This window comes from Macrosteles quadrilineatus, unplaced genomic scaffold (genome assembly GCF_028750875.1).
Source record: "Macrosteles quadrilineatus isolate MER2022 unplaced genomic scaffold, UCM_ALF_1.0 Scaffold_1__1_contigs__length_201487025, whole genome shotgun sequence".
NCBI classification, from domain to species: Eukaryota; Metazoa; Arthropoda; class Insecta; order Hemiptera; family Cicadellidae; genus Macrosteles; species Macrosteles quadrilineatus.
In genome coordinates, this window is record NW_026542594.1 from 191181867 (window position 1) to 191201949 (window position 20083).

Below are 20083 nucleotides of genomic sequence, written 5' to 3' on the forward strand. Positions count from 1 at the left end.
GTACCACCTAGGTGGGTATTGCTGAAAATGATAGCAAGATAATCGTAGAATCTTTGGCTTTGAATGATATAAGCATAGACTATACGTCTTATCCATGGTATCCGCAGACTTTTCGTCCAATAAAATGAAGCTTATCTGTGTCTTTGTGAGTTAGTGGAGTTTGAGCGCTTGCGTCAACAAAATGTTTTTATATTGTTATTAGGGGAGATTTTTCATTTGTTATTTGCGTTTTGGTTATAAATTTAGGACAAGTATTTGGCTTAGTCAATTAGTTGATTGTTTTATTTTTGTACAACAGATATATTTTTATCTTCATCAATTTATATGGGACACTACAAAAGTAATTTGAACCCAAATGTAAACGAAATTATGAGTGTTGAATGGAGTTAGATGTCTTGTGTTTAGCGTTGTTACTAACCGAGACCGTCTGTTTCTACAGCCAGGGAAAATAACAACATAAATTAGCATTTAAAGTTTTTTGATGAACGCCTTGCAATTTAGTAAAGAATTACTATTTATTAAAAAAGTGTACGTATTAGTGTTTTTAAGTAAATTCATTAAAATAAAATCATCGGATTTGCTTGCCATAAACATTCTACTACGTTTTGCTTTAGGTCTGTTGTTAGTCTTTGTTAACACAATTGAATAGTCTGTAAAAATGTCAAATTACAGCTGATATAAACAAAAACTATTCTCGCCACCTGTCACGCTGTCATGTCAATCGCCCTCGCGAACAAAAACAACAATGAAAAACACTCCTTAGTCCATCCATAGACTTTGGCACAACGATGGATATCATTAACCTGCAAAACCAGTCCAACGAGTCTTGGTCCTTTGTATTCTTTAATTGAATAGTCAACGGATCAACTGATGGCACGGGAGTAGGAGGGGTATATAAAGAGAACCGGTGTCTCTAAGCATTCAGATCAGTTCATACTGAGTTTATGGTTGTAGTCGCGATGGTAATCTGTGTCTTCAATATGCGGTCTTTGTTTATATTATCTGTTGTAGTTCTATCAACAACTTATGCTTTTCCTGATCTGAGTGCCGCACTCGATGAAAAAATGAAGGGTGAGTGATTTTGTTCTATTATAGAATATTAGTCCTAAGTTAAAGAAGTTGTCCATAACCTAGTTTCCCTTGTCAATAATAGCCTATTCGCCAAATAAAATGTCTGCTGAAGTAACTTAATTCTTGTTCACAAAATCAATACATAAGTTATACCATTTTCTAGCAAATATAATTTGTGGTTGAATTCTTCATGCAGCTCGACTTTCAACTTAGTTAACTTGGGCTCTAAAATCTGAAGATCATGTATATTTTTTCAGCCTAGGTATAACTCTCAGAGGTTAACCCTTCAAGGGGTAGAACTGCCTATTACAGTGGGACTATAATAGTCGCTGTAACTTAGTTGCTGTCTGTAGTGGCAGCGACTAAGTAAGAATAAGTAGTCATGTTTTGTAAGGATTTTAGATCTCCAAATAAACGGTTACCAAACAATTGTATAACCGTAATTTGTATTTATAATTGTAATTTTAAAGATGGTTGTACATTGTATAAGCCTAAAAATTTAGTCATCGGCCGAAGTCATAACTTAAGTCATTTATTTGGCCAGATTTACATTAATGCATAAGTCAATATACATAAAAATACAGATTGTCTTATAAACTATAAAATAACTATTAAACTAAACAATATTTACATTTAATCAATTCATGAACCAAGCATACCATATGGCCATGACTACCCATCAGCAATAAAATCACGGACACGGTAGGAACACTTGGACACCAGTAATTTTTGAAGTGATTTAAAAAAAATAACAGGTTTTGAATCAATTTTGAGACGGGTTGGCAATGCATTGAAAAACACTACCTATAGGCTACCGTTACAACAAAAATGTTTTTTGAAAAAGGTGCTTGAATGCTGTGGTATGCAGATTAAGACTGTTTCGCAAATAAGATCTGGAACATGAAAAAATGGAAATGTTATTTTTCATAAAAGAGTGTTTCAAGGATGTAGATGAGTGAAAATTTAAAAACGTACGTTTTCAGAAAAAGCACTTTGCAAATTTTTTCCCCCTTTTTTCAAAACTTTTATTATTATTTTTATTTCATTAACATTTTAAGTTTCATAAAATGTCCATGGTAACGCAATATCTTTGGTAGTTTTTTTTAAAAGAGCATCTTTAGTGGAAAAACACAAAATCCTGTCACAACGATAACAGACGTTTAAATGAATATTAAAAATAGTTAATATTATTTTTATAACTATGTTTTGCTATAAACTAATTTACTTTTATGACCATTATACAATAAAAAGTTCACTGAGCTTTTGTTATATTTGGTCTTTCTAGAAAAAAATAAAAAAACTCAAAAAATTGAAAAAAAGCCAATAAAATCTTTTTAAGTTTGTATAACTCCGAAAAAACTTACCTGAGACCCGAAAAATCGTTATGTTTGTATAGAGGTGTGCTTCTTTTGTGTATAAAACATTGAAATATGACGATATTATAATTTTTGAAATTTGTATGATAGAAATCATAAACGTGATGGTCAGGGACAAGTGGTACGGTCGTGAGTTTTCTGAAATAATCTAAATATTTCTAAACAATCCTTCAATTATACTGTTAGTTATAATAAAAATATGTGTTTCAATTGAACTAAACTGTTCAATTTACAATTATATTAATGTTATTGTCACGACCAAACACACTATAATCCATAAGGCTGGATTGGTCGTGAAAAAACCTGCGATGGTCGTGAAACTTTGGTCGTGAAATTACGTGTTATTTGGCTATGTTCTGGCAGTAGCCCTGCACCTCATGTTCGAGGATACAAAGTGGACTTCTAGATTAATCTAGCAATTGAAATATCTTATAAACAAAAATTAACACCATGTCTACTTCATCGAATGACTACATACGGTCATGGACACACCAAAATTACAAAAACACAATCTTTCCTTTATTAATCTTGTAATTCCTCCTTTCAACTCGAAACGACCGGCACTACAATCCTGACGTACACCCCGAACTAGTCTCTAAATCCAACTGACTCCATCGACGCCAGGCTTGCCACTGTCGTGCTCCAAAGTTGAAATTTTTTCCCAAATGGTCGTGACGCCAAATCGAGGGACAGACTTATTTTGTCATGGTAGTCAGTTTTTAATGACGATAAAATTATAATATGCTCCTTTTTTGTAAGTTTAATAATGATTGATGACATAAAAATATGGCTTTATATATTTCGGCATGAATAATTAGTCTAAAAACAGCGTGAAAGTTGGAAAATGTACCCTAGAGACACGTCATGGTCGTGAATTTTGAGACTTTAAAAATACAAAAAAAATACCTAGAACCTATTTAAAACCAAATAAATGTGTGTAACATGTTGCCCCCGTCCCAAAAAATATTAAAACACATAATAATAAACTACAAATCCAGTATCTACGAAGTAAAAGGCCAGGGACATGAAAATGTACGTTTTAGCGAATTTCCCTATAGGGAAGTAGCTATTACCGTAGGTGGCACGGTAAGACCTAGACCCGGGACCGATTTACTTTTTCATATTGATGTCCCCAGAGGCCAAAAACACTATTCGTTCAAATTTTTATATATGTGAACGCGATAACTTGAGTAATTTTTGTCCGATTTTGATGAAATTTGGTTCAAAGGTGTAAAGCGTGATAAACTTGAATGAGTTCGCGAACCAGCACGATCGGACCATGGGAACGGGGCTTTACGGGGGGTTTTATGGGGTAAAAATTGGTTTTTCTCACTTTTGACCCTCAAAACACAAAATTTCCCAATTTTTCTTTAGACCTTTTTAAAGAGCTTAAAAAACAAATAATTTAGTATATAACAGTATTTTTGTTCGATTATTAGTAACTTCGGAGAAAATTAAAAAAATTGTAAATTAAAAATTCCCATGTTATTCTTATGGAGAATATTGTCAAATGTTGTAGTTTGCTTGTTTATGAATATATTTTGATCAAACACATCCCCATGTCGGCATTGTGTATACTAAATGAGGGAAAATTACCCCATTATAGGCTATCGTCATAAGGACGTTCTGATCAGAAAAATTTGACAATTATCTTAAAAGAAAGATGCCGGAAATATCACTCATACACACACTGTCGGCATGGTCATAAAAACTAAGGTGTTTGTCTAATATTAAACCAAGGAACACCTTCTGTCGACTCAATTTCCACGTTGTCTAAAAGGATAGTTGTGTGTGGATTGCCTCGGATTGAAAAATGGAACAATTAAGTTTTGTTGAAGTTGAGATTTAATAAATTGGTGTCAAACCACTGCTTTATGTTATTTGCTTCAATAAACGATTTTAATTCCAATTCCTCGGAAGTTGAGCCAGACAGGGCTAAAGACGTGTCATCCGCAAAAAGACAGATCTCCCCAGCCTCAACACTTGAAGGCAGTTCATTGATAAAAATCAGAAACAGCACAGGTGTTTCTGACAGGTGTTTGTGACAGATCCCTGGGGAACCCCACAAGTGACGATGTCCTGAGAGGAGACAAAGGGCCGAGCACATCCAGAACTGTCTAAGTTATACCTCTGACCTCAACGAATTGTTCCCTCGTTCGAAGGTATGAGGATAACCCCCTGTGCCAGCCCCCTCACTCCAATAGATTCTAGTTTATTGATGAGCATATCATTATTTACAGTATCAAAGGCCTTGCTCAGGTCAAAGAAAAGCCCTAAAGCATTTTCTCCTGAGTCAAGATCCCATACTACTTTTGTTATAAGTGTAAAAACATTGCATGAGTGGTTGATTTCCCTTTTAAGAATCCAAATTGGTTCTTAAACATAATATTATTTCTTTCTAAATATTGTATTAATCTTGTTATTACTACTTTTTTAAATAGTTTTGAACTGGTTGAAACTAGAGTGATAGGTCAGTAGTTATCGCAAGTGGTTGGTATGCCTTTTTATACAGTGGTTTTTCAACGGAGGTCTTTAATAGGCCAGGGAAGGTTCTTGCTTCAAAATTGAAAGCTAATCAAATCAAATCTCTTTATTGTCTTTCAGCTCTACAAATGCAATTGACATTGCCAAATGGTATCTTATCATTAAAGCATTGAACATAGTCATAGAATAAATAACAGGAATCTTGATCATAAATTATTTAAAAACATAAATAAAACCTCCAATAATAAATAAAAATAATAAAGCCTCCATAAATAAAAACCTCCAAGGACAAGAACTTATCTACAGAGTAAAAACATTTTAATTTTAACCATGAATCAAGGATTGTTTTAAACTTTTTTATTGGAATCGTTACTGCAGAAGGAGGCAATTTATTAAAAAATTTTATTTGTAGGCCTAGCTATTGTGTATAAGTGTAAGTCTTGTAAGTGGTAAGTTGAGATGATGGCTATTTCTTGTGTAATGTGCATGTATGTCAGATTGTATGTTATACTGGTCTATATTCTCTTTTACGTATAATAAGCAATTTAAAATGTATAAATATTAAGGAAGGGTTAGGATATTTAAGGCCTTAAAATCTGCTTTACAATCTTCCCTGGGCATTGTTCCTTTAATGCACCTAACTGCTTTCCTTTGCCATTTGAAAACGGTTTTTGCTCCTACAGAGTTTACCCCATAAGAGAACACCGTATTGTAGGTGAGAATGGAAAAATGCGTAATAACAGTTTAGAATAATTTGCTAAGCTAAGATTTCAAGCTTTTATTTTATTATTCATAAATGAACTTTTCACATCACAAAGGGATCAATGTAATTTAGCACACAAGTGACCAAACATTTTTGAGCAAAGTAATATTTGCACCATGTAACATACGCCTCATAAAACTGCTAAACATGGTAGGCATATGTTTAAAAAATCACAGCCAAGAACATATTTTTACTAAAGTACTGAGAAATGGGTGGTACCACTGTTACAGTAAAGAAATTTCCTTTTTTATGGTGTATTTTGAACCTTTCTCTACAGAAAGACAAGAGAAAATAATTTTGAAAAATAAACTGGCTGGGGAAGTTAATATACAGTAGTGGAGGTTAGTGAATGGGTAACTTTTCTAGACCTATTGTTTTAATGTATTATTACAAAGTGTAATATGGTGCAACATTTAATTTGAAATAGTAGAACGTCTAAAAACCACATTTTTAGTGAGATTGTGGTTTACAGTATATAATGTTGGCTAAGCGAAAAAAAAAAAACTATGTTTTTATATGTTGTTATGTTGTTTACTCCGAGGTTACATCACTCAAGGACATCAACGGACAGGTTATTGCCCTTCCTCTTCCTTGATTGGTTCCAAGTTGATAGCCTATATTCTCTTCAATCACCTTCAAATTTATCTTGCGTTTTATGTTTGCTTCCTGCAAAGCCAGTTGTTGTGACGACTTACATTTCAGGGACAAGATGACTGGCACTAAAAAGTACTATTTTAAATTTAAATATGACATTCCATTGAGTGCTTTTGATATATTTAGTAAAAAAATAAATAAATAAAATACTTTCAGTATAAACATTGGTAATAAACAAATAATTCAAACTCGTTAATTTGTCATTGATACTTACTAACTTGATACTTAAAGTCTTCATCCACGTCTAACAGATTAAATGTGTTAGGTTTCTTCTTATAGCCTATTTATGTACTTCAGTACTGTAATACAGTACTAAAAATATCTTAGATTCTCCGAGCAATAATTTGTTTTAATTTTTTCAGGGGTCAGCGCTGATCTTGACGAAATAAAAAAAGATCTAGAGCAAAAAACTCGAAGGGATGTTGATATCAAGCCGTAAGTATTTTTCTAGTGGGACTTTTTAGAATTATTTTTAGAGTTATGATATAACTAGCTGTAACCCGCGGGCTTTGCCCCGTTTAACTTCTTAATTTTCAAGATTATCTCGTTCGCATGGCTCAATCACGTCCTGGTTGAAGTTTGTTCGCTACGCTCACTCACCTTAAGGTTGGAGCTCGTCCGCTACGCTCACTCAACTTTAGGTTGGAGCTCGTTCGCTGCGCTCACTTGCCTTCAGGTTAGCTCGTTCGCTACGCTCACTCACCTTTTGGTTGCAAATTAGCTGTTGTCATAAATGTAAAAGAAATAATAGTGCTGCACCCTGTTAGTAATCCTTGTAACTTTAATGCTATTGAACATCATAGAACAGAACCAACTTGTTTAATTGAAACAGCTGTTTCAATAATTCCATTTCTCATATGGTTAACATGGGAAACTCCAGAGCCACTGGGGCGGAGCCCGAAAGGATTTTTGAAATAAGAATATGCCTATATGTTAATCGGGAATGTGAGCTATCATCATGCCAAATTTCAGCCCAATCCGACCAGTATTTTTCGCGTTCACTTGTCACAAACATACATCCATACATCCATACATCCATACATCCAAACTTTCTCATTTATAATATTAGTAGGATGTAGTTTTGTAGTTTTGGTTTATGCTTTTTATCACCACCATTGAATTATAGTTAACTTAGTAACTGTGCAGATGTTAAATTTTAATTGCTTCTTTGATTCACACAGAGAGCCTGTTGAATCATGGACTGGAAAATGGTTCCCTGAAAAGCCTACAGAAGCACCCAAAACTGGGGGTTCCGGCGGCGGAATGGACGGCAATAACATGTGGAAAATGATTAACAGTACTTGTGACGACGGAAAGGTAAGTAGAATTCTATACGAGACATTTATTTGCTAGTTCAGATCTTTCTTAATTTATTAAATTTAAATCTTTTCAGAGAGCTGAAAGTGTTATATATTTATACAATCCCAAATAACAGAAAATAAATAAATAATGATTCTTCTTTGGAAGTTATATATTTATATTTGAATGGCTATGGTATGTTTTACCTAGGGAATTCAAAATGCACACACCATCTCCAAATCTCAATGCTACATAGCTCCATAAAATCGTAATGGAAAAGAACTGATGTGATTTTTAATCCTTCTAAGCTGTGGAACCAGTTTTTCTGTTCCGGTATTCTATTGACCTTGCCCTTAAACATCACAGAGTTGATTAACCTGATTGGTAGAGTGTGGAAATTTATTAAAATTCATATACATCAATGTTAAATAAATGAAAAAAATAATCATTATACTTTAACAAATCATATTTAGAATATTAATGTTAAAACACACTTGTTCATTATAAAAAAAAAACAAAAAAAAAAACAGGCATATCCTGTAATATGTTATTGAAGGAAGAAAATATAGGTTTGATTTAAAAAATTACAATTGATTTTAGTTTTGAGTTTCAAAAAAAGCTTATTAAAAAATATAAAAATTCATAAGTGGGTGACTTTTTCTCAGCTTTAGATTGTGTCTAGAGTAAACAGGAACAAATTCATCTATCCATTTTGGTCTGGTCATGTGATCCAAATTTGTGTAGATCTACCAATTTGGATTACCCTACATGGGACAAACTATTTTATATTTGTAAAAAAATAATAGTAGGCTAGACACTATACATTTGAACCATTATCTAAAAAATTGAATACTAAAAAATAGTAAAATTCAAAATTTTAAAGTTTAAAATCACAATGTGTGCATTTATAATAGAAAACAAACATTATGCTAGCTAACCTAGAAATAATTTATATCGTTTTCTAAACACAAAAACTATTTACTTCCTGAATATGGAAAATGGAAATTAAATATTATTCCTGATATCCACATAATTTTAGTTTCTACCAACTCAAAAAATTGTTTTACACTTCATTAGCTTCTGAAAATGCAGTAAAGTTATATAATTGACTTCCTAGTGCGTACTCTGGTCTAGAAACAAGTGACAAAGGAATTCTGCTGCAACTTGCCAAGGTCGCAGGTTGGCATGAGAAATAGTATGAGAAAAGTCCCTGAAGGTCAAACCACAAAGAGTAAACTCGCTAGGTTTATTACTTGTCCTGAAGGTCAAATCTTCAAGGACTCAAGTAGTAATAAACAATGTCTAACAAGATTTATTCGTCATTAATCTTCATATTATACTTTCTGACCGATCATGTCTGATATTTTATGAATATCTGAAGGATACTTGCTACTTAGTAAATTGATTGTGTGAAGCCAAATTGTTACAAAACAGGTAATTATTTCCAAAGGAAACATGATGAAAGATAATCTATTGATTATAACACAAATTAGGCCTAACTCAAACATTTTTCCCATTTCGAAATCAAGGATGGTATGAATTTCGATTTATTCGTTACCTTTGAAATAAAGAACAAATAAGGAAGAACACCTACTGTATTTATATACTACCTTTATCCAGCCGCCAGCGATGGTTCAAGTTTTAAACAACTTCTTAACATCTCAAACACCACAACATCTCTCTTGTTCCATTAGTATTATTCTGTCTGAAATAGTCAATAGTCAAAAACCATAACAATAGAAGACTATCGTGCTTATTATTTTTGTAATGAATTATTTTATTTTCAGTCCAACCTGACAGTGGATTGGAACAACAATGATATGGACTACATTTGTGCCGAAGGAGACTATCTAGAACCGGACACTTCCTTGAAGGCTACATTGGAGCAGGAGCACATTCCTCCTATGTACATTGTGAGTAGATGAGATTAAATCTTGAAATCGACTTTAGAGAACAGTTAAAGTTAGGGCTACACTTTGTCCGATTCGGTCCGTTCCGCTCCGAATTTGTGAGGGGTGGCTACACTTATCCGATTGTTTTTGTTCCGGTCAAGTTTTACCTATGAAATAAGTGAAACATATATAAACACGTGAAAAATCGAATTTTTGGAACTAGCTCAACTACTTCAGTTGTAGAGTCTTTGTTCTTGTCACAGGAAGAAGGAAGAAATATGCTGTCCCTAGCATATGATGTTTTGGTTTCTATTGAATTATTCCCACAGTTTGGATTTTGCATGGATAGGATATAGAACATATTTTGATCATATAATATCTGGTACCTGCCACTACGTTTAATCAGTAAAGTTCACCCTTGTACTGTACTGGCTCACCTCTTGCTTTGCTGGATACGTACCATGCACAGGCTTTTGTGGCCCATGTTTACTGACAATTGCAAGGTAAAAGAGGCCAACCTCTTGAACAAAAATCAATTACGAAATGTAGAGATATTGACCAAACACCATTGACTGGACAGCATATTCTCTTCGGAGGTCCTTTGGACCTAGCCAATCCTTGCCAGCCACTAAGTTTAACTTGATTGCCTAAAACGTTAATTCCAGATCAGACTGTGGACAATTTAAAAAATAATGTTAGTGTTCTCCATTTAAGGTTGTTTCTTCATGTAGGCGTTTTACGGATTATTTTTACTTTTGCGTTTAAAAAACCTTGTCAAAAGCACACGAGCTAGATCAGTCAGTTAACTGTAAGTGAATATCTTAATCTTAGTGAAAGTTGCGGCCTCGGCACTTTTAGCTGAATGATTCAACGAAACTAAAAGTCATTGTTGCATATGGCTTGTAAATTATTAATGTTTGCCAATACCTGCCTACGAAATCCTCGACAAAAGAACTTGTTGAAACGTTGAAACCATTTAAGGATTTTGCCAAGTCACTTGATGTAATATTCAATAATGCAATGCATGAAGTAAACTGTCAAAGGAGTGATTCTTTGCACTGTGTGCTAGATTATTCTCGGTTTTTATATGTTCTTATTCACTAGTATTATTTTTGTATTGCTTATCAGTGTTGTAATATTTTCATTTTATAATTTGGAACAAAAGAAAATCTTTATAGAAGATTAAAATTGAATGAAGGTCAAGGCAGAGAAATGAATGAAACAAAAAGCCACTTTACTCATGTGATTAACTATATTTTCAATTGATAACGCATAAGCTATATTATAATTTGATCTTTTAAGTTTTGTTTTCAAAATCACTTCTGTGTTGCTATTTTAAACATCGACAGCATTACAAAAAATATTCAAATAATTTTAGTCTCAATTCCTTTAAGGTTACTATATAAGTTAACATTTTAAGCTATCGGCTTCAAAAAAGGTTTCTGCTGACTTTTAATTTAGCTTAAGCTTACATTTCATGTGACTACTGTTTTCGAAACTTACAACATATTGTTAATCAGAAGGCTAATATTAATTGATCCTACTCTCAACACAATTTGTTATTTATTGACTTTTCACAAATTTTTAGGTCTATACTACATTATGAAAGACAGACTGATAATTGAATAATCAGCTGATGACTTATACCAGCTGATTTCTCGGTTCTGAAACTAAATTGAGCCATTTTAGCTCTAAATTCCTTTCTGTTCCAGGCCAGACATGTTTGTATGAAGTCTGAAATTCCGTATGAACATCCTCTGCTCACATTGTAAGTACTGTCGTTTTTTTTATAATGCCAATTGTTTTTTTTTAAATACACCTAATTCAAATTTAATTTTTACCTGGAATTATAGGGAAAAAATCACATTTTAGGCTGATTATATCTTAAATGTAAATCTTGTCCCAATTTTTTATTCTAAAATTATCTACAATTCAAAATATTGTCCCAAGTAATTTTTTGTATCATTATGTGTTTAGTCAGGTTAAGTGAGGTTACCATAGCTCGATATAAAAATATACGGGTGCTTATCAATCGTAAATCTATATGGTTAATGTGATATGGAACTCTCCTAACATTATTTAACCAAAATTTGGAAAGGTTAGACATTGGAAAATACTAATTTTTCCTATTAACATTTTATTTTTACCGCAACCCAAATTCAATTTTTTTGTTTTACTCTTAAGAAATACATCTAAACCTTGGATAGAATATTCACCATAATACACTGTTTTTAGACGTTTCACTTAATGTGAAGTGGCATCATCAGTTCTAGCTACTGAAGTTAGCCACTGAAGATGCCACTTCAGAGTAAGAGTGAAACGTCTGGCAACAGTCTATTGGTGACGATGCGGTTGACGCCAAAAAACACCACCATGAACTCTGATGACACCGGCCGGCAAAGCCTACGTAAGAAAACATTGTCTTCGATAGATCCTGAGCTTTTTTCACACGAGCACTCTTGCACTGCAATGCGAGCCAAGCCACACCTTCACTATAAAAATGTGATTAGTTGTGAAAGGAATATTTTTAAAACAAAGTTTGAGTGTTTTTATCCACTAATCCTCTTTTTAACATCTCGGCAATTAAGTGCCCTTGGATCAATTTGATACCAGCGTCTAGTGGTGTGACTTTCAGTGTTGTTGGGAACCTTTGTCTCATTCCCAAAAATTCCATCCTTATTGACACGATCTATAACTACAATTCAAAACTAACATGGATTTTAAAATATGAAGAAAAGTAGGATTTTTTGTGGTTTTTTACTGTTGGTATCCCTGTTTCAGCGGACCTCATCGACCAGCGTGGGCCAAGTATGGTGAATATAAGTACCTACCTCCCCAGCGATACCTTCACAACATGGAGGTAAGAATCGGGGAAATTTATGTGGGAAAATGTCTAAAAATCATAGGAAGAGTAGAATATTGGTTCAAAAAAAAGCTATGATGTAGCTAAAACAATTTTATTTTACAAGAACAAGAATTTGTTCCCTACTTTATTATTCATCTATTGTCTATTATAATCACGTACTATTCTTGAGCTCACCCTAAGTTGAAGTAAGCTTAAGAGTGTGACTGAATATAAATTATGAAAATGTCTGGATCCAGGAAAGTCCATTAGGAAATTTGTGGGAAAGCAAGGACAATGTATAGAACAACCAGGGAAATATGCAGAAAAATCAACCATAAGGAAAATGTAAGGGAGGAGTAAGGAAAATGTGTAGAAAATCTGGGAAACATAGGAAAACTCCTTTTAAAGTCAGGGAGTATTTTGACGCATATTTTAAGAAGTTTAAAACATTACATATAAAAGAAAATAAGGTTATTAAAGAAGTTATGGTTATGAATGTAAGTTTAGTTTTCCGTGAACGTATTGTAATTTAGCTACCAGAAGTAAATCCTAAGTTTGAAGTAGACTTAAAACGTAAGACGTAAGTCTTGAAAAACTTGTTTGAACTTGAAACAATGGCCGTTAAATTCACTTGACTTTGAACACCTGTTAAAATACCAATAGATCAGATGATTGTCTACTTATTCTATTGATATTTTTTTTAGTTTGATTTGCATAATTGACTAATCGTAAATTTCCGAATACTTAGATCGTTTTAAAAGTTATTTAGAAAAAAAAGTAATTACAGGCATTTTTTAAAAAGCTTATTTGCTAAATATGTAACTTAAGCAATTATGTAGTGGAAATGTTTTTCATCAAAACCCTTTTTACGTGAATTTTTATTGACTTAACAAATTAATATATAAATAGTTAAGTCATATACTTAACTCAAAGCCTTTTACAATAGCAGCCTAAAGTAAAATCCATACTGATTTGTTTTACCAAATTTGTTTAAGCTCGTCTGTACATTAAATCTGATAGATCTTTTACATATTTTTATGTTGGGGAAAATTTTAACCATATATTATTCTCAATCATTATTATTGGGCCTAGTAAAGAAGGTACTTGCTGTTTGTAGTAAAAAAGAAATATTGAAAGGTTTTCAAACTTTTGAATCTGTATCCAATTTCACTGTCGATGAATTATGTTCTTTTAAGATCAAAGTTTAATATCGCTGTTTGTAGTTTTAACAGCCTTTTCTTTTTCAACAACACAGATGCATTATTTTCGTCTATAGCTGATTGTAGTTTTAACAGCCTATTATGTTATGACATCACAGATGCATTATTTTCGTCTATTAGCTGATTGTAGTTTTAACAGCCTATTATGTTATGACATCACAGATGCATTATTTTCGTCTATAGCTGATTGTAGTTTTAACAGCCTATTATGTTATGACATCACAGATGCATTATTTTCGTCTATAGCTGATTGTAGTTTTAACAGCCTATTATGTTATGACATCACAGATGCATTATTTTCCTCCATATCCGATTGTATTTTAAACAGAATATTCTGTTAAGACATCACAGATGCATTATTTTTCTGTATAGCTCATCATAGTTTTAATAGCCTATTCTATTTTTACAGCATGGAGGCATTATTTTTCTGTATAGCTCATCGTAGTTTTAACAGCCTATTCTATTATGACATCACAGATGCATTATTTTTCTGTATAGCTCATCGTAGTTTTAACAGCCTATTCTATTTTTACAGCATGGAGGCATTATTTTTCTATATAGCTTATCGTAGTTTTAACAGCGTATTCTATTATGACATCACAGATGCTTTATTTTTCTGTATGGCTGATGGTAGTTTTAACAGCTTATTCTATTTTGACAGCAGGAGGCATTATTTTTCTGTATAGCTCATCGTAGTTTTAACAGCCTATTCTATTTTTACAGCATGGAGGCATTATTTTCCTGTATCATCCCTGTGCAGCTCCGTCTCTCGTCAACAAGTTGAAGAAAGTTGTCAAGAGTTGTCTGTACCGTCACGTCATCAGTGCTTCTCGTCTTGTGCCTAAAGAAAGGGTAACGACCAACTACTGTATACCAATTAGAACTTATGCAGAGCTCATTACTGTTTGAGTTTAAGTTAACTTCACTAATCCTAATTAGGCTTGGTTGTAACTCACATTAGCTACTGAGGCTGTTTTAAGTGTTACTTAACATAAACTATAACTTTGTATGCACCAATCAACTATTATTGTGAGGAAAACGAGGAAAGAAAATACAACTTAGGCCCGATTTCACCAAATTCTTGCTAACGATGGTTTAGTTAAACTTCGGTTAAAACTAACCGATGATTTAAACCACAGTTAAGGAAATCTGGTTTCACCAACGAAAACGCGTCAACACTAACGCTGGTTTTATAAACGAGAGTTTAGAGTAAAATCCAGGTGGCGGTGGCAGTGAACTGTCATAATATCGGGCTGTTACGGGAGCAAGTAAACATAACCTAGAAAATAAATCAGTGTTTATGAGGTTGTGAAAACAAAACTGGAGACAGCAAGCTTACAGGAATACAATAGATTCTGAGCAAAATAACAACAGAAAGCAAGAATAAATACCAAAACAATTAACATAGGCAAATAAAGGCAAAGCAATGTTGATCAAACATATTCGAGGAACAAATTGGTTGAGTTTTGCAGTTGAGTCAAGACTCAAAATCCAACTTTTTACAGGGCTGTTCAATATTCTGTTTGTTCACTAACCAGTTTGGTACATTTGAAGTAGTAAAAAAAAAACTGGAGTCAAAAGAATTACAAGACGAGACACAAAGATAACACTGAAATTATTATTTTCTATAAAATACTGGCACAATAATGACAATTTAGGTTTAGATTTTGCCTTACTTACGTCTGACCAAACGCAAAACAATTGTTTGAACGTTGGGTTAGGGTTACCAAAAACCGGGAGAAGGAAAAGGGAGCCTATTTTTTAGAACAATGAAATAATAAATTTGATAATGTTGGTAGAAGAGCCGGGACACTCTTTTTAGCCGGGATTAACACTTAAAGTGCCGTTGACATGTTTGAACATGAAAATTGCATTTATTTCAATGTTAAGCAATGGCGGGAATTCCCGTCATCAGCACCCAACGTGTTAAAGAGTACGGCTCTTGATCGCCAATCAGGTCAATGCGGTCACTGATCACAGATATACTCCTTAACTAAAAACCTTGTTGGATAACCTAAAGCAATGCACTATGTGGGATAGCCTAAACACAACCACTACCTACAGTGGTTTGTATTCATTTCTTAATGAAAAAGGCTAAACGTTTTGATAGTTTGTATCAAATAATAAAATCAATTTCATCTTTGTTATTAAAATCATTAACCCTTTCTCTTATCCACCTAGTTCGGCGAACAACATAGGCTACTCTTCATTGCCATCACTTAATTTCAAAAGCTAATTCGTACCGTATTCTCTTCTACCATTTCACCTTTCCATATAAACTTTAAACTTAAAGCCAGCTGATATTTACTTAACGAAGGATTAAAGAAGTTAACCGGTCAAAATTGGGCAGTTAATTATCTAACGACGGTTTAGTCTAAACTAGCTCTAACGGCGGGTGGTGAAATCCGATTTCGTCATTTAAGAGTTAACTGCAGTTAGAGCATGGTTTAACGGCGGTTTAAGTGTTTGGTTAAATCGGGCCTTACACTCTACAAGAGGATCATTTAACTTATTTAAATTATCTTTATTTATATTATGTACAAATTGTGCAATAAACAGTGTCAGGTTATAAATACTAGCCTATACAAATACCGTACTTAACTATACAGCTGTATACATTCATAAAAAGTTAATTTTGTAGAGTGGTCCATAAACTTCTCTATAGAGGATTTTCTACCAACACTTTGTTGAGAATTCTCTAAACTTTTAATGCCATTAATATCTTATTTGATTTCTTTGGGAATAAACTTTAACAACATTACACCAGAGTATGAGGGCTTAGTTTTGAATACTTCCAGATCTTGTTTTGGCAAAACTATATTTTTATGGTATTGTATGTGTGGGTTTCAATGTACAAAGATCCAAACCATTAATTTGAACAATCTTTCAGAACTTACCAAATCCAGAAACTTAAACATTTCACTAAATGCTCATTTTCCGATAGCCGTTTGTGCTGTTGTCGTGGGGCTGGCGTATGCTGATGCCCACCGCGGACACCAAGCTGGCCGTGGAGTTTATCAGGGAACACGCTCTGCACGGCTACGAGAAGACGCACAGGGACGGTTACTACGACCAACTGCTGGTCGATCCCGCTAAGGTGGTCAGCACACCAGAGGACCAGGAGCTGTGTCCCAAGTACAAGGACTTCTAGAGGTTTGTGTGGATTATAGGGTGTCCCTGGAAAAGGTATTTTTAAAATTAATATACCAGAAATATCCAAAATGCTAAAATTCAAAACTCCACAGCTGCAACGAACAAAAAAAACACCTCCGAGTTCCCCGTGATTGCGACCAATCAGGACAAATTGGTAGGACATATAAATAAGTGTGGTTTTGTTATAGTAGTTTACGCAACAATTGCGTAAAGATAGTGTTAACGACAAGAGTAGAAAATTTTAAAACTTAGTGTCGTTAACAGTATTTAGGCGAGTTGCGTACACTACTTTAGCTACGACAGCGTTTTAATTACTAAAAATCACTACTCATAACTTCTAAGAGAGGTTATGTTTTTGTTTATAACCTCTCATTGTCGCTGACAGTGATGCAACGAAACATTGTACCAAACATTAATTGCACCACTCGACAATTAAATTGGCCTGAACAACTAACTAAATAGTTCAAGTTTGAATCATTAAAATTTTACTTCTCTCTTAATCCTTGAACCTGATTGGTCTGTACCCGTGTTGTTATGAGTAAAACTATGCTGTTATGTGAAACTTTTCAATTCTAAGAACTGAACTGAAACGGCTACCTTAAAAACAGTCGTAGGTAAAAGTTTTATATTATTATAGCTATAAATTATATAGCTATATTAAAGTTATTATATTTGCAAAATCATTTCAAATTAATTCTTGATTTTCTTTTACAATGTTACTTAAAAGATAGTGGTAATTCATAAATTTCATTTACAACCCTTCATTTAATCTGATGCGAATAAATTGCTATGTACAAATCTTGCTAACAATTTTTTTTCCTGTTTTGTTGATCTACCAATTTGTTCTGAGTACCCAGACTAAAATGAGACCAGGGTATTTTATAAGTATTTATTATAACTGCAGTGTTTCAAGTTTGCAGCGTGTTTGATACGTCTGGTATGTAAATTAAAAAATAGCAGCTCTTTGAGAGACACCCTGTATTTGATGTGCTTCCAAACAATGTGTACCGTACCACTAGTGGCAAGCAGATAGAAAGTAACTTCATTGAATATTCAATTTGATTTGTATGTACAACATTTTCTTGAGGCAGGACCGCACATACGACATTCACCGAGCAACTACTCGACAAGTGTGGATGGCTGTTTGTCTACTCGTAATTTTGCAAAGAACGTAAGGGATCTTTGTTTCCCGCTTCATGTCGAACTTTTCCTCACATCAAAGCAACTAACAGACTGCTCAGATAGTACGGTAACAAACGTGTGGACCCCTCTGCACGGAAATCGGTAAATACTAACACAAGTAGTCAAATTGCACCCCTAGTCAATTTTTCTGTGCTAGGCTAATTATTCCTACTTTTACATGTGTTCACCTCCTCATTATCAGCATTGAGAATTGATTCTTCTCACTCTGTTTCCATACTTAAAAGATTTTATTGTTTCAGGTTTTTCTCAGCATTTTGATATCACTTCACGTGCCAGCCATTAGATTTTTAAGATTTATGTGTGTAAGGGAAAAGTATGAAAAAATAAAAAGTGAGCTATTGCATTGTTTAGTTAGTCAAATGTTAGAACAATGATTTTAAATATACTCATTTCTTACAAATAACTTTTAAAACACGATTTAGAATAACAATTTTTTACCAACTGAATTATATTAGTTGAACATTTCTGTTAAGATCTCTTTTAACTTTCAGTTTTGGAAATTTGTCTTAATCCATACTTCATAACTAGAGTTACAGATATGAAATATAAAGATCTTTGATTACCGTTAGATGTTATTGATATAAATTAAATATTTTTGGAGTTTAATTTTTGCACAAGCAGTATTTATATGTTTGCGTTCCTGATCTCGATTATGCATTCCATTGCTTGCATTGATTGTTACAACATGCTTACAAAATCTCAATATTACAAGTGATCAAAAGTATTTTAGATTTTGTTACGAATTTCTAAAATTTATTTTCATATTATATTTTAAATATTTATTTTATTAGCTTTTTAAGAAATTGTCCTAAAATAGGAAGTATTGTATTGTTGTCAATTATTTGTTGGTTAAAAACCAGTGATCTTATTATTAATTAGTTTTATACTGGATTTTTACATAATACTCTTAACAAAGTATAGAATTTGTATAAATTTTATAGAATAAGGTCGTAAGAAGGGTATTAAGCCTTGTAGACCTTTTTGGTGTTTTCTATAAGGTATTTTTAAAAGCTGTGCTTTAAAGTATGTTTTGTTTTTTATTTGTGTCTATTAAATGAATGTTTACTAAGCTATTATCATTCCTTTGATCCTTGAACTTGTTAGCGAATTTCTGTAGATAACCTTTAAAATCCGAATAGGTCAACAAATGAAATTAGGCCCTAGAGTATCAGTAAGTTTAAAATTATACATTTGCGCTAGTATAATGGGGAGTGGGGTCATTAATTTTTTTAATTTGGTACCGTTGTAGAGGCCATGAAACAGTGGACGGTACCATGCTCTATGTTTGCATTGCTAGTCTCATCACAACAGTGCAGCGACTTCGTTGAGTCCACTTTTAATTTGGATTTCATGATATCATTTCCACCTTAAATTGTCCAGTTGGTAATTAATCCCTGCCGCAATGTATCTTAAGGACGTAATTTACCAGGATACGGCAACGATAGGCGAGCACACGGTCTGCTCAGGAAAGTTCGCCTAGCCTGTGCTCCATTTTGTCGGTTTTTGGGACGAGTCAAAGTTGAGTGTCGGAAGTTAAAATATGTCTAACCACTATCAAGCATGTTCTGCTAACATGGGCATGTACTGGGTGAGCTCATGGTTCATATTCGTCGTCACAACTCAAGTCAAAAACTCGGCGATAGTGTACTGTCAGCATAAGGAATGTATTAAACACCTGTTTGAAACAAAGTGGACTCTACCTGGCTGATATTATTTTTCCTAACTAATGGACATTTTTGAAAAGTGTAGTTAACTAATTTTAGAAGTATTTCTTGAATGTCATAAGTTAAAGGTTTGAATTTACACAAATCCAAATGAGCAATGCTTAACGTCTGGTCTTTTTCGGCGACCCTTACAACTGTTGTTGCACTAAGTCAACAGTGGCATGTAAAAAAACACAACTACATCTGTTTTTGGATAGCGCTAAAATTAACAAAATTTATTAATTTAATCCTTATGCTGACTAAGTAAAACTGTTAACTGTTAATTTAGTTTTCCTACCACCACATGAAATTATCACATTGACACATTTGTAAACAGTACGCAAAAGAGTTAATTTCTGATTGCTAAATCAGCTGATTTATTGGCATTTCTGCAGAAACCACAACCGTGGAGCCGGTATG

General features: G+C 33.4%; 1 protein-coding gene across 1 annotated transcript; it reads left to right on the forward strand.

Moving 5' to 3' along the window:
* The first annotated feature begins 764 nt into the window (after positions 1-764).
* On the forward strand, positions 765-19029 carry LOC128992638 (uncharacterized). Its single transcript, XM_054416326.1, has 9 exons — positions 765-1071; positions 6711-6783; positions 7530-7665; positions 9435-9560; positions 11252-11307; positions 12321-12399; positions 14328-14456; positions 16549-16757; positions 18200-19029. Exons 1-8 carry the CDS (start codon positions 945-947, stop codon positions 16753-16755), a joined length of 933 nt encoding a protein of 310 aa, XP_054272301.1. The 5' UTR covers positions 765-944; the 3' UTR covers positions 16756-16757; positions 18200-19029.
* Positions 19030-20083: the final 1054 nt, after the last annotated feature.